This window comes from Cryptomeria japonica, chromosome 5 (assembly GCF_030272615.1).
Source record: "Cryptomeria japonica chromosome 5, Sugi_1.0, whole genome shotgun sequence".
NCBI classification, from domain to species: domain Eukaryota; kingdom Viridiplantae; phylum Streptophyta; class Pinopsida; order Cupressales; family Cupressaceae; genus Cryptomeria; species Cryptomeria japonica.
Window position 1 is genome coordinate 142,894,694 of NC_081409.1, and position 16,215 is coordinate 142,910,908.

A 16,215-nucleotide genomic window follows, 5' to 3' on the forward strand; every position below is an offset into this window, starting at 1 on the left:
CTCCTCTTCTTCAATGGCATCCATTTCTCAAACTTGAGAGGAAAAGGTTTTGATGGACTGACGATTAACTTGGAAAAGCTCACCATTACAGAATCCACCACAAACCTGCTCTCAGAAACATTTTAATCCTCATTAATATTGATATAGGTGTTCACCTCTTTTTTCTAGTCACTAAATAAGAACACAGGTCCTCTTCCACAATGGAAGATTATATAGTTTGTCGCACCTCTCTCATCTCGATCTTCAGTAGCTTTAAATTGAACGAAAGAAACCTTTTTATATCGGGGAGAGAAGGTTCAGTAATGTTGCTCCAGAGTCTAGACCAATTTCCTCCAGAGGCATATTTCATCAAAAGAGGGCTTCAATGCCATGCATCTGTAAATTGAGGATCTTCTGTGGATATATTCTTCTTTTGAGTTTAAACACGTCAGAAATTTCAACTTTGACACTTCCCTGGTCAAATGCACTAGCACATTTTGCAAAGAAAATAAATAAGCAATTTCTAGATTCTACTCTTCAACATGCTAAGAATTGGAACTAGAGAGGATAGAGTCAAGCTGACATCGATTGCCTTATAAATAGTTTAACTGATCTTATCCCCCCTTTTAATGTCATGGCTATCTCCGAATGCATTATCCCTTGCATTTCAGGCAAAATAGAGAAAGCAAAGTTGAGGCATTCATTGGACACCTTTGAAGTAAATTCTGAGAGCTCTGGACAGGCTGCTTCTATACCAACTGAACACAACTCATAGCCAGCAAGAGTTCTCTAGCTTTTTCCAACATTGACTCTAAGTATTTACCTTGGGCTTCAATACAGAGCGGCAAATGACATTGCACCTTTAGTTGTTCATGGAGTCTCTTCTGAACTTCAATCTCCACCCAAAGAATCTCATTGATCTGCAAACCATCTGTCATCTTAGCTCCCATTATGCTCTAAGTAGTATTGTTGGCACCCTGAATTTCAAATGTCGTACATACTGTTGCAGAGCAACCAAGCTTGTATTTCTGGAGATATCTCTTAAGGTGGTAAAGAGTAGTCCTTTGACACCATTATTCTCATCACAGACTTCAGTGTCACCCTGTCTGGAATGTCAAGCTGAGAAACTGCATCTTTATCTCCAAACTGGACTCCACAGACTCTGCACAGATTATACTTCCACATTCTTGATTGAATGCAAGTAGAAATGAATTTAAGCATAGGAGAGAAGTCTAAAGTTCATATTGGTCTTTGCAATAGACATCGCAATAATATCAATGAAGCTTGTAGGGTAGCATTTATGAGTTCTAAATTTTCAATTAACAAGAATCATTGTATGACCTCACAATATGCCAGAGTCAAATTTTAGCCTATTCCTCAGAAGAACCACTACGGGAAGGAATTTCCATCGATCATGCTCTGCTTCTAGGATCAACACACTGTTACTCAACATTACATTCGAATCATGAAGATAAAATTTTATCTTCTCCAGACTTACGATCTTAGAGGCAAAAGATATATGATCTCTTGAAGGCCTGGTTGTGAAGGCATTGATTGTTTTGGAAACTTCTTTGAAACTACCTAGAGAACAGATATTTCATGTTATAACAACTCAGCAAGATCATTTTTTTCAAAACCTTGCCATTGATACAGGAGTATGAAAATGTGCAGAATCTCTATTTTGAATCAAACACATATATCCTGAACATTGTAACCAAAGAGGTCTGAGTAAGCTATGTAATTCATTATACGAACTTGTCTTGTCTATTTCCTTTTGTGATTTTGATGTCGCATTCCACCTGCATAGATTTTATAGGAGACATTATCAGAATCTCTATTTTGAATCAAATACATATATCCTGAACATTGTAACCAAAGAGGTCTGAGTAAGCTATGTAATTCATTATACGAACTTGTCTTGTCTATTTCCTTTTGTGATTTTAATCTGTCACATTCCACCTGCATAGATTTTATAGGAGACATTATCATAGGATTGATAATAGGAAAATCTTGAAACTGTGTACCAGAGTGTTTGCAACTACAACTGGGTCTTGGTTGGAAACACATGGACTATTTGGACAGCATATGAGGATTGCCGAGCAAGAGAAAATTTTGAAATTGCTCGAGTTTAAAAATGTGGTCAATAAGGCTCGAGGCCCCATTCAGAAGATAAAGTGGACCAATTAGCTTGCACTTAACCTCAGAAAACATTGCCATCAATTCCTTGGATATCTCAATCATAGTTATCTACAATACATGAACACATGGGAATTGGTGATAGGTATACCTAAGATTTCATGCCCTGAGGGAGTTTGTCAAGGTTGTATAGTTGACAAAAATCACCAAGAGTCATTTCTCAAAGTTAAAGCCACATGAGAAAAGACACCTTTAGAGTTGGTATATAGTGATATCATATCATTTCTGACTCCTCCATCTTCAAGGGCCAAGTATTTTCTTAAATTTATTGATGACTAATCAAGATGTACATAAGTTTACTTTCTTGAGTACAAAAGTGAGCTTTGTAATACTTTTAGGATCTACAAGGCCTTTGTGGAGAAACAGTTCACTCTTTTTTTATCAAGAGGATACGTAGAACTAATGTGAGGAGTACATCAATTACACTTTCAAATAATTTTGTAGTAAGAATGACATTCGACATAATCTTCCAGTTCCCTACACCCCTTAATAGAATGGTGTGGCAGAGAGAAAGAATAGAATATTAGGATTGATGGCCAATTGTATGATTCAGTCATGAAATATGAATTCATCTCTTAGGTATTAATAGTCAATATGCCAATTACATTCAAAATCACACGCCACATTAGCCAGTGTGAAACGTGACTCCTAAGGAGGCTTGGTCCCATGTCAAGCCAAATGTATCTTCAATTTGAGTATATGGTAGTGAGGCATGAGCATTTATTCCAAATGGTCAATATAAAACTATTGTGAGGAAAGGATGACCACTCATATTTATTGGTTACTATGGGGACATTAAAGCTTATAAGTTATTTGATCATGTTTCTAAAAGATGTATCATGCAAGAAAGATGTATAAATTGATGATAGCTTTCACGTAATGGATTCTCCATCATTAACTTCTCCCTCATTACCTACTCCTCTTCATCTCTTGAGGATTCCTTATTCTTTAGGTTTAGGATGTTGTTCAAGATCCACCAAATTCTTAAGTTAGTTTTGGAGAATCTTGTGGCAAAAGTTGGACAACAAGCTGCAACTCAATTTAATGTGCCACCCTCAAATCAATGGTCAAACTAAGGTGATGAACAAGAGCCTAGGAAATATATTGAGGTGCTTGGTTGGTGCTGATTTTGCCTATAATTTCAGTATAAACAGGTCTATAGATCAATCTACATTTCAAATTGTGTATGGTACATATCCTGAAGGAATTGTGGACTTGATTGATCTACCCGTAAACCCACACATCGGCCAAGATGCTTACAAATTTTTCAGAGAGTATTCAAGAGATAATCAATAGGTCGGACACAAATCTTAAGGAATTAATTTAACAATATAAAACAAATATTGATTTGCATAAGAAAAAAAATGTCTTTCAAGAAGGGAAATGATCATGGTACATTTGCCCATGGGGAGGTCTCCTCAAGATGCTTACAAAGGTTAAGCCCAAGAAAATCAAACCTTGCAGAATTCTAAAGAGAATCGATGACAATTCTTATGTAATTGATCTTCCTGAGGACTCAGGCATCAATGCTACTTCTAATTTTGTTGAGTTTTACTCACTCTACTAGGGGAAATGATGCACATCGTGATAAAGAAAACAACAATTGGGCAAAGCACTTGCCAAACATAAAAAGAGAGCAGATTGAACGAGTGTAAGATACCAAATTGGTTGCTACAAGGTCCAGGGCATATTAACCATATTTTCATTTTGTTAAATGGGAAAGTATAGCAAAAGAACTCCATAATATGACACTAAACCAGGAGTTTTAGAATTTCTAAAAGATAAGAGATGATGTAGAACACCTTAAATAAAGACGTCTTCCACTGACAATTGATGTTCTTTTCTGCTCAGACTTTTTAGGACAATTAGCATTTTCTTTACTACTGCTCTGTTCTTACTCATCAGACAAGGGATCAGCTGGCAGCTAATTACTATTTTTTAATTAAAAAGTTAAAATAGAATTTGAATTTTGTGGTTCATTTAGGCTGGAAAAAGAAATGAATGTAGGGGTTTTTAGCTTTAAAGATTAGAGGAGGCAGAGGTAGAAACTGGGTAAAAAAATGTTTTTGTTTTTTCCGAAACAAAAATACATTTGCTGTATTATTTGGGGATGAATAGTTTGGGACTGGTTATTGAGAGACTTTTTCCTTTGTGTCCTATTGCATTACTGAAAATTATAAATAAAACAGTGCTATCTATTTCTTTTCCCTGCTACAGATCTTCCTTCCAGTCTGCTGAGTGAGTTTGAAACAGTTCCTAGAGTAGAGTCTTAAATTGTAGGAATGGGGTATTCTTTTTGTAAATTAACTTGCAGTAGGTAGCAGAGGCTTGTCTGCATCATAATCTTGCCCTAGCCAGCCTCCAGACACTGAGCCCTCATGTCTGGGGTGGTGATGGTGAACAGGATGACCTGTGAGATCCTGAATTCAATGAGCTCCCATAGCGTTTGCAGTGAAGTAAGCCATGATTACCGACAGTTTCACTTCATCTTCAGCCAGTTGAATGCTTTGACACTCATCCATGAGGATTTCTTCTATTCCTTAGACAATCTTCCATCAGACTTTGATTTGACTTTTGCTATTGGATGTATAATATGAAATGATAAATGAGCAAATGAAGGGAGCAATTCTCTTGGACCTTTGCTTCTATGTCAGATAATAAACCATTGAGGGAATCATTGATATTTTCCAACGCAATGTAAAGATACGACTCCTTAAGCCCTGTTGGCAGAATATCAAGTTGCAGTTAAGGAGAGTGATTAGATGAAAAAGAGTCAAAGACAGTAGGTGAAGTTCTTCAAATTATTTTGGCTATTTGTTTATAACCAGATCCATTTGATTTCTTGCCTTTAACCGAAGCCTAAATTATGGTAAAATGTTAAAAATGAGCTGTCATAATTTGCAGCCTTGTGGAAGAGGTGTAAAATATCTGAAATTCCACGAGGGTAAAATTCACACTCCTGTTGGACACAGAGAACCAAACTTAGCTACATTTCTTACTAGAGGAAAGGTGATTTATTGGTGAGTGTTTCTCATGTCTAATTTCTAATTCTCCAGGCTCCTTTTGTGAGTTTTTAATATTTTATCTACTGTTGCAAGTTTTGGGTAATATTATTGTGTTGTGATGTTCCTTTCTTTGTTCACTTGTTTTAAGGACTAATTTGGATCACCTATAAACTAGTATATGATCTGGATACTGAGTTAAATGGGAAGTCAAGCAATTTCAAGTGTTTGTTAGATTCTCCTTCAAGCAACATTGGTTTCTATCTTCAGATTGCCCCAATACACTTTGACATGTAAAATGGTGGGCCCAAATGGAAATAGTGTGCCTTTGGGATAGGCTAACTGGTAAATCTGGTAGGCCTTTACAAGATTGTGGTAAAACCAGCATTGTCTAAAATTGGCAACAAGTTAGTTCTACGGCCAACAAGGTGGGACAATAGATGGTTAAGGCAAGATGGGCTAAAGATGATCAAAATATAACAAAAATTGGCACAAAAGGAGATTACAATGCTTGGAAACTGCTCAAAAGCATAGATACAAGACTTTGCCGGTTTGGCCCGAACTCTACGAGTCCCAAGTCGGGTCGACTCTGTAGAGTCTAGACGACTCTGGACTCAAACTTGGCTTGAGTCTACTCAGACTCACTGAATTTGTCTGAATCGGCAGACTCACCGAGCCCTAAGCCTAAGACTACCATGGCCAGCAAAATAATAAAAAAGTGTTTGTTTTAACTGGGACAAAAGGTGAATAGATTTGCCTTCTTACCCTAAAAAATCATTTTTATTGTTTGCAAACACAAGGAGGAAAGAAAAAGAGGCATTTGAGCAAAAAAATTGAAGCATTGAAGAGTAGACCAGCAGATCGATTGACAAGGAGATAGTGATTGCTGATTGTTTGTGGAAGTTAGTAGCTTGCATTCAAGCATTTAAAAGAGTTAAAGAAGGATTTGGACTAAGTTACCAATTTGGGTTCGGAAGTAGGTTCGAGGACGGGAACCCAGTTCGTGGGTTCGGGCAAAATGTTTTTTGCCTTTTGGGTTCGTGGGTTGGGTTCATCCATACATATATATATATATATATATATATATATATGCAAACATTTAAAGGAACATTTAGAAAGGCAAAAAAGATTAATTTTTTAATGTTTCAAAATCACTTTGATGTGACTTAACCCAGCTGGTCGCCTGGGTTGGCCTGGGTTCTGCAAGGTTCACCCCAGGGGCCCTGGCTTCCCTATGGATTCATGACCACAAACCCTGGGGTGAACCCCGGCTGAACCAGGACCCACGTGAACCCAGTTCGTGTTAGAGGCCTCAAATAAGCGAACCCCGCAACTTAGGATTTGGAAGAGGCCTTTACAAATTTGAAGGTGCATTTCTTCAATTTTGGAGCAAATTTAAAGAGGTAAGTTACATTTTTTTGTTGTTTATTGATCTTTTTGCTTTCATATTTCCATTTTATTGTACATTTGATTTGGTTTTGTTTCATTTTATGTTGATGGAAAAAATATGAAACCCTAGTTTTGTTTTCTTTCTTTTATTTATTTTTAGGTTTTAACTTAATTACAATAAAAGACATTATGCTGATTTTTTTCATTTATAATATATTGTAGCATAATGTCTCAACCTACCGATAGTGGAAATGGTGCCCCAAAGGCAACCCCAATTAGAAAGGAAAAGGCTTGGAAACATGCCATCCCCAGATCAGAAAAAAGAGAAGTAACATGTATTCATTGCAAAACAAAATATAATGGGGGAGGTATTAACTGGCTGAAATATCACATTGCACAAATAAAATGGCATGATGCCAAAGTATGCAGATTAGCACCTTTTGAGGCTATACGTGAAGTACAAGCTCAATTAGAGGATTTTGAAGAGAAAAAAGAATTAAAAAGGAAGAAAATGGAAGAAATGGCAAACATTAGTGGAGAAGCTTCTTCAAATCCTTGGCCTCCATTTCCTACATCTAGAAGTAGTGGTAGTGCGAGTGTGAGCATTGGGCCTCGGATTCGTAAAAATAAATCCACATTGATTCACTTTTTGTTCCATGCACGACTCCGGGTGCCCAACCATCGCTCGAGAGCATGGATTGGAATAAGGAGAAGCATGACACTGCAACATATGGAGATTTTTGGTTCTACAACACCATTGCATCATGCAATGAGGTATTCATTATTATTTTGATTTTTTGTCTTGATTTTTTTGCTTTTAAGAAATTAAAAATTTAAGAGTATGCCACATTGATTATTTTAATTTTTAAAGTTACAAGTAAAACTTAATAGTTAATATTCTATTTATTTAATTTGTTTTAGGTCTCCTTATCAGCAAATTATGGTAGATGTCATTACTGTTTGTGGTCCAGGGTTCAAAGCCCCTAATGATGAGGAGATAAAAGGTCCTATTTTGAGTCAAAAGGTGGCTGGTGTTAGAGCCGAAATTGCCGAGCAGCATGAGATGTGGAGGAAGGGTTTCACCATCATGATTGATGGTTGGACAGACAAAAGAAATAGAACATTGCTGAATTTTCTTGTCTCCTCATCAAGTAATTGTACTTTGAATTTTGTAAGGTATATTGATTTAGTGATTAATTTTTTTAATTTTTATTTTACTAAATCGATTATTTTTCTTTCTCAAGTAGCACAATGTTTTTGAAGTCAATTGATGCTTCAGGAAAAATGAAAAATGTTGAGTATCTTTGTGGGGTGTTGGAGGAAGTGTTGGAGGAGTTGGGTGAGGAGAATGTGGTGCAAATAGTGACAGATAATGCAGCAAATTATGTTTCTATAGGTAAACTTCTTATGGAGAGGCACCCCGCCTTCTTTTGGACCCCTTGTGTTGCTCATTGTATTGACCTCATATTGGAGGATCTTGGCAAAATTCTCTGGATTAAAACATGGGTAGAGAATGGAAGGAATAATTGTAAATACATAAATAATCATCCCTAGGTCCTCAACCTTATAAGAAATTCCACAAATAAGAAAGAGTTGGCTCGTCCGGGAATTACCCAATTTGCAGCAAATTTTCTCACATTGCAATCCTTGCTTCAGTCTAGGGCTAGTTTGAAATGCATGTTTGTAAGTGAGGAGTGGACCAAATCATCATATGCAAAGACCACTGCAGGGATTAAGGTGGCTGATTGGGTTTTTGATGAGCATAGATTTTGGCAACCGGCCAAGGAGATTTTGCAAATAATTTTTTATTATATTTTAGTTCTCATTTCCATTTCATTTCCTTATTTTTATTCACACCTGTTTATGTAAAACTTAAAACTTAAAGTTTAAAGTTTCAACTTTCACAATGATCACAATTCATAGAGCCTCTTGTTGTTCTCCTATGAGTTGATGATAGAGAGAAGTCCGCAATGGGCTACATTTATGAGAGCATGGACAGGGTGAAGGAGGCCATAAGAGCTATTTATTCAAGGAATCAAGCTAAGTATTGTCCCATATGGGAGGTCATTGATCGACGATGGCACAATTGTTTCACAGGCCTATACATACAGCTGCCTACTACCTTAATCCGACATTCCACTTTCGCCCAAATTTCAAGGCTGATGACGAGGTGTGGAGTGGGCTCTACGAAGTTGTAGAGTGAGTGTCACCTGATTCATCAGCTAGAGCACACATAATTCGTGAGATAGAGATGTTTAGGAATGCACAAGGAGACTTTTTCACGAGACATGCAAGCAAAACCACACACAAATGATGCCAAGTAAAAATCTATTCAAGGCATAGTTTAAAATTTAAATCTTAAACTTCTCTATCTATGATTCTATTACCATTATCGTAAACTCAAAGTTATAGAATAGAAATGATTTTTTTTTTCTCGTTTCAAATGCATGCTGGGAGATTTTTGGTAATAAGGTACCAAATCTACAAAAGATTGTAGTTTGTATCTTGAGCCAACCATGTAGTGCTTTAGGATATGAACGCAATTGGAGCAATTTCAAGCATATTCACTCCAAAAAGCACAACAAGTTGGCAATGCAAAGGTTGAATGATCTTGTGTATGTTCATTACAACCTTCGCCTCCATCACAAACAAATCTTGGGCATTGACACATCTCCTATCACTTTAGAGGAGGTTGATCCATAGGCAAAGTGGAACATTGAGGTTGATGATCTTGAATTCAGCGATGAAGACTTGGAATGGGTTGATCAGGTGGATTGAAAACAGTAGCAATGGCAGAGGAGGAGGCTAGAGCACGAGGAGACCCATTGGAGGACCTCAAGGATGATGTGGATGAGGATGTGGATGTCACTAAGGTTGAACCTGAGACAGGTAGATATCATGGCTGCAAAATGTTCCAGGACCTATCTTAAGCACTCACATAGGACAATTGCAAGGTCGAGTGGTCACTGATATTGGCTCCACTAGGTCTTAGACTTCTAGGCTCTAGCTTTTATTTTGATATATGTTTTGAAATTTTGATGCCATGGATTTCATATTCCATGAATTTTGTAGACATTTGACACTTTATATTTCTAATATGTTATTTAGTTTAACTTATTTCATTTAGCTCAAGCCTAAAATTTGCATTTATACTTATGTGATTAATGTAAACTTGTGTATGTGTTCAAAGTAGCTTCTATTTGATGAGATTATTGTATCTTTAAGGTTTATTTATTAAAGGATGCATGAAATAGGTTTTAAATCCTTAAAAATCTTTGAACTTCTTGGGTTTTTCACTTTGTCGAGTCTTGGCCAAGTTTTTGCCGAGTTGGGGCGCAGAGTTCGAGTCCGAGACAAAATCAGCTTGCCGAGTCCGATTCTTGTAACAAGAGAGCTAAGTTTGAAGCTTTTATCATCAAGCAATGAATATTAAACTAGGGGATGCGATCCTAGTGCATGCAGATCCAAGCAAGCAAGCTCTGGTGATTAGGTCATTAGCCAGTAGTAGCATGTGGAACACACTGTACAGCTCATGTGTTATTTGCACTCTATGCAAAGCACGATCAAGCAGGAAACTAAATTCCTGCCCATGAAACGGTTTGAACCAAGGTTTACAGAAGTTGGGACTAACCCCTCTCCAAAGTAGCATTGTTCTGAGGGAGGATTTTGGAGGCCTAAGCCTTCATTGACCCTCCTGACATAAAAAACCTTACAAAAGGTAAAAACCAATTCTTTATTCAATCAAAGATCCCATTCTAGTAAGTCTTCAAAGGGCCATAACCCAGAATTGGAGAAGGCATGGGCATAAAGAAAATCAAGATACAATGTACAATTTCTTTTGTGCACACCAAATCTTAAGAAGTTGGCAAATCCACTAGCCTGCAAGGTATATCATCTGCATTGGTGTCCTGAGTTATCATTCCATTCACTAGTTTAGTCTTTTTAAATTTTTAAATATGTTATCAATGCTCTTTTCATCCCCACCATTGCTAATGGTTCAGCCTCCTACCCCACTTCATCCTCAATTAATTCCTCCTGCTCCTCATGTTGATCAGTCACCATTAAAAGTCACACCATTGACACTATCTACAGCATCCTTTCCCCAAAAAACTGATTGTTCTTGGGCAAAGATAAACATTTCCAGTCATGCGGAGAATATATTGCAGTTCTCAATAATACATTAGTTTTTATGGAGAGTATATAGGCCACAAGATTAACCCTTGAGACTTGGGAATGTATCATCAAGGATAGAATAGCAATGTCAGCCATATAAGATTATAGAGCAACTAGTCTTCCTTACTCAGAATCTCAAAATTCGGGGGACTATGCAACTTGCCTGATCAATGGAATTTGGAGTTCTTAAATGTTTCTACTAGAAGTTCACTACATTACAGAACAAGATTAAGGAGAGGCCAGCTCAGATGGAAACAACAACAACACTAGTTACCCAAACCAGCTGCAACATCTGACATACGATATTGCTCACCAGCTGTTTGATTCTCTATTAGACATACAGAAATCTTGAATCTTTAGTAATAAATTTATATACTTAAATGTCAAGATTTCTTTTACTAATGGTAGTATGGTATAATGCTGCTAAGAATTACGAAATGATGTTATAATTGATTTTGTCTAAATTTTTGTCTTCATTTATTTTCTCGAAATTATCAGAAGATAATGTTTTAAAGAGCCTGCATTTTGTAAAATATTTCAAGAATTTAATAAATTTAACAATGTTTACCAAGCAAAAATTCAACACAGAAACTGTGATAGTTAAAAAGATGCCATTGGAATGAATTCGATGATGGTTTGAATCAAAGAAATTGAGATATTTAAGTCAGGCAGTGGGACATGAATAATACAAACATTTTCCCAGAATAATGTAAAAAAACAGGAGAGGACAACTTACGATCAATATGTACCATGCAACAATGAAACATCATATATAAAATCCTTCTTGAAAACAGAAGAATTCATGAGTGAGAACTATGTGTAACCATTCATTCTCTTTTACATACAAGGATAGGGGCATTATGCAGACAAATCTCAATTCTTTGTTCTTCAAATCATTAAGTCACTCTTAATAAAAAAATGAAACACAGAAAACTGAAGAAGGATGTTGCAGAAAAAACATACAGCACAGATAAATATCCTCAAACCAATGGAAAATACAGAGTCAAGTTTTTATTAGCAAAGGAACTTTACATGTCTTCAAACTTCCTTCAATCTAATCAAATGCATTGCTATTTACAGCCAAAAGGAGCCAGTAAGGAAAAAGACTCCTATTTTGACTCTCTAAGATCCAAAATTGCTACTATAAGGCACTTGTTTCCTTTCCCCACAGAAAAAAGGGCAGTTACGAAAACTCCTATCATTAAAAAATAAATTTTCCCCTCAAATTCTGTATCAAACTAACACTATAGTTTAGTTCCTGATTTGGTGGTGCATCATCCACCCCACAGTTTAAAATTATGAACCTCCTGGTTCAAAGCTGGTTCTACCAAAATTCATCTCCATGAAAGCCAAAACACCAAGAACAACCAAAAGATAAATTTGGGCTAGATGGTAAAATTATCCTTTTGACCCAAAGAGTAAAACCATGGTGTACCCTTCCACCGTGTTAAGCACCTCTACAATTTTTCACATAATTTCTTCCTCCACTTCTAGCCCCCTGGATCATAAATCGCCCTCCTCCATGTAAACATAAACCTAATTATCTTTCTCTTTCCCTCACCCATGGCTCGGACATAGTCTGTCCACCTCCTCCAAATTGTTTTCTTTCTATTTTCCCTATTTCTTATGGGCTAAGACCCACCTCTACCTATGCTCCTCCACTGAAAACCATGGCCTTTCTTGTCAAGCTCAACTGTATGTGCCTCCTACTGTTACCCATTTTGTATGTTTGATGTTGATACTATATTATACTTGCCAATGAAATTAGTTTGCACTGTCATTGAGGTTAATGGATAAAATGTTTGAATTCATGTATGTGGATATTTATATGCTAGTCCCATTTTGTATTTTGACATTGTATTGTACTTGTAAACAATGTTCATAAAGATTGCCATCAAGGTGTATGGAGTTTGTATATGAATCTATAGGTGTGGATTTTATATGTTCATCATGGAAACGGAACAGGGAGATCAAATAGTTCTCTGTATGCCTTGTTTTTGGACCTCCATCTCCATGCTATGTGATCATGTGATTTGTCTATGAAGCCGAGGAGTTGAGGAATCCTAGGCTAGAATGGAGTGGACTCTCACACCCATCCACTTGTATGTTGAGTGACATTGAGGCAATGAGAGGATAATGTAAGACAAATAAAATAGATGGGGAATCAAACATGTAAACATTAATGCTAGATAGTCCTCAAGACACTTCCATATGCTCATGAGGATACATGTAAAGGAACATGAATCTTGGGGCAAATGTTCATTCTGATACCGTGAATATTGGGGCAAATGTGCACTCTGATATCAATGCCATTGAGGACCTCAATGGGACTGGGGCATGCTCCTCAACCTCCACTCTCTTTCTGTACTATGGATTGCATATCCATTGGGTTTTTGTGATCTCTGGCATATGATCTTTCTAATCTTGATAAGGAGGTATCTTGTTTTGAATTACAGGAATGGATCCCAACATCCCACTACCATGAGGGCTGATAAAGTTAATATAGTCATGTTATGAATTACAGGAATGGGTCCAAGGACCAAGATGAAGTTAGTATGACTTTTTCTTCATAATGGGCAATAAAATTGCAATGAGGAGCAGATAGCTTACCATTCCAGTGACCAAAAAGTAGATGGCTTCTAAAGTGTAGGATGGATGGCTGCATTTCATATGTTATAGAGCTCTGGACCTCACATCCACTGTTTAAACTTTGGTCAAACAAGGAAAGAATTAAATATACACACATGAAAAATAAGAAGGGTTCCGTGGAACCTGTTCAATTGTTACAGTGTGACAACCTCTGTCAACCCACAACTCTGAAACAGGCTAGCCCTCAGTTTCTCATCGTCATTTGCCCTCATTTGTATGCACCCAAAACGAGGATGCAATCTTGATTATTTCAAAAACTAAATTATGTTTAGAAAAAACCAAGGCAAAAACAGAATTTCACAGAAATTATAACGATCCCAAATATTTTATTGAAAACTACTTCAAAACCCATATTCAGGTTCATAATGGCAGCTCAACTTGCTATTTTTCTACTAAAAATGGACCGACCAATAAAATAAGGAACATAAATTTTCATAACAACATATTGTCGTCTTGGAAAAATATATGCAAGCTAAATTTTTATTTCAATTAAAATTGTCCTCTTGGAGAACATTTGTGAACCCATGTTCAATCGGGAATAACACATTGCTCCAAACTTTTGTGAAAATTGTTAAGCTCAAACCTGGAAAACACATTGAAAGCAATCTTGACAGAAAAGAAAGGAGATGCCTATTAGGATTCTTGAATCCACCGGTAAACTTGGTAACAGGCTGCAATCTCTCTAATTTTTCTTGCATCTTTGGAAGGCAACAAGTAGAAAAATTGCTCTTTTTTCGCAATTTCTCAGGTAGGTTTAACACCCATAGAACAGATTTCCAAACCCAAACAACACACCTGCTTCCAATCAATTTTCTCACTCCCGCTTCCTTGCTACTCCTGACTTCATTCTCATTTGCCTATACTGTTTCCTATGGAAGTTGAAGAACAGAACCAAGAGAGATCCATTGAATAGTGCATTAAAAACCCAGGCACCCATGCCAGCACACCCATTCCCTGTGAAATGCAGCCAGAGAAGCACAATAGAAACCAAAAAACTGAACAAGAACTGTACAATCTGGCAATTTGTTACAAGTTTCTTCCATGGAGGAGGGTACCCAATACTACACAACAAATAGTACGTATACATCAAAGTATGAACTGATGCATTTGTGATGAGTGCAATAATCTGCAGAGACTGTGAATACTCCAACCACAAGAAACACATCACCACCACCACAGCATGGTGATAAACATGCAGAAAAGTCAAGGGCCTCTTCTTCAAAACAAGGATAATGGTGTCTACAAATTCATAAAATTTGCTAAGATAAAATACATATGACCAAAAAAATAATCTTCCTATAGGTTGAGTGCCTATTGGAAAACAAAATATCCATTTTTTTCTCTCATATGACCCTCTTCCCCATAACCACCGTGTTTGTTCCATCTCTACCCCAGCGGCTTCCCAGCATCCCACTACCATGAGGGCTGATAAAGATAATATAATCATGTTGTGAATTACAGGAATGGGTCCAAGATGAAGTGGGTTTGACTTTTTTTTCATAATAAACACCAAAATTGCAACGAGAAGCAGATAGCTTACCATTCCAGTAACCAAAAATTGCCATGAAGCACCCCATGTAGTAGTGCTGCTCCATCTAAAGTGAGTGATTGCAGGGTGATTTGCGGTCCAGTATCTTATGTCCCCTAAAAATTTTGAAAATGAATACATTATCAAACCTAGAGAATGCAGATCAGAGCCGATGTTCAGATATCAAGCTATCTAAAGCCTTGTGAGTATCATATCGTGTTCTTGAAGGCTTCAATTCTCTTTTTGGGGATAATGGTTTCCTTATAAAATGTCTTAATTGTACTTTCTTAGTTAATTGTTTGATTATTTAGGATACCAATAGAAATTTTGGACGGATGAATGTATGATCTGATAACATTGGATGTGGCTATTCTCCGCATAAAATAGCACAAAGTACAATTTACCATACATGAAAAAAAAGCATATACTTGCATAAAGCCATAGAAAATGGGGTCCACGTTCACTTGCTGGAGTCGTTACATTTCACGGAATGACTAACGGACGAAGTGACTGACGGAACGGTCAAAGTGACTGACGGAGTCTGACGGAGTAACGTGAGTATAGCGAGTAATTCTAGGAGTTACCGCCCAGAATTTGTTGCCGTCCACTTTTTATTTTAAATTCTTTGCTGCTTAGAATTTATTCTTTTTATACGTGTTTATGGTTAAATCATTTTTTATTTTTTATTTTATATTTTATATGTTGTAAGTAATGATAGTTTTAATATTCAAATCATTTATTTTTATAGTTTTATTTTTATTTATTTTATATATTATAGATGATTGTGATTACATACATATATATTTTTATTACACATATAGAAAAATATAATAATATATAATAAATATAATCTATTATAAATATAACCATAATATAGCTTTTAATATAATATTGTATTATATTAGTAAAGTAAAAAAATTATATATTTTGTTCATTTTATTCAAAAATTAATGTTGAGATAAATAAAATAATTTTTCATATAATTTCAATGAGAAAACAAAAATATTCATAATTCTAAATTAAATTAAAGTAACTCTTATGTAATAAATTAATTATGTAAATAACTTTTCTAATTAAATGATGAGATAATTCTTGAACAAATAAAGTAAGTAAAAAATTAGTTATTCATGTTATATTAATATTAATATTATTATCGATTGTAGATTGAAGCTCACCTTTCCAAACCTCTCAGTACCCACTTCTTTGGAAGTAATTTCAGCAACCTCTCGCCCATCTCCAGACCCTCGATTCAATGGAATGCTCCAGATCTTGGCTAGGTCGAGGTAAATTTTGATGGGG

At 36.2% G+C, this 16,215-nt stretch overlaps 1 protein-coding gene across 1 annotated transcript; it reads right to left on the reverse strand.

Moving 5' to 3' along the window:
• Positions 1–13,839: 13,839 nt before the first annotated feature.
• LOC131044350 (elongation of fatty acids protein 3-like) lies at positions 13,840–15,173 on the reverse strand. Its single transcript, XM_057977666.2, has one exon. The coding sequence runs from the start codon at positions 15,055–15,057 to the stop codon at positions 14,203–14,205; it is 855 nt and encodes a 284-aa protein (XP_057833649.1). The 5' UTR covers positions 15,058–15,173; the 3' UTR covers positions 13,840–14,202.
• Positions 15,174–16,215: the final 1,042 nt, after the last annotated feature.

Excerpts from the sequence above, each read along its gene's own strand:
- LOC131044350 (XM_057977666.2), bottom strand. The coding sequence starts at position 15,057 with ATGTATTCATTTTCAAAATTTTTAGGGGACATAAGATACTGGACCGCA.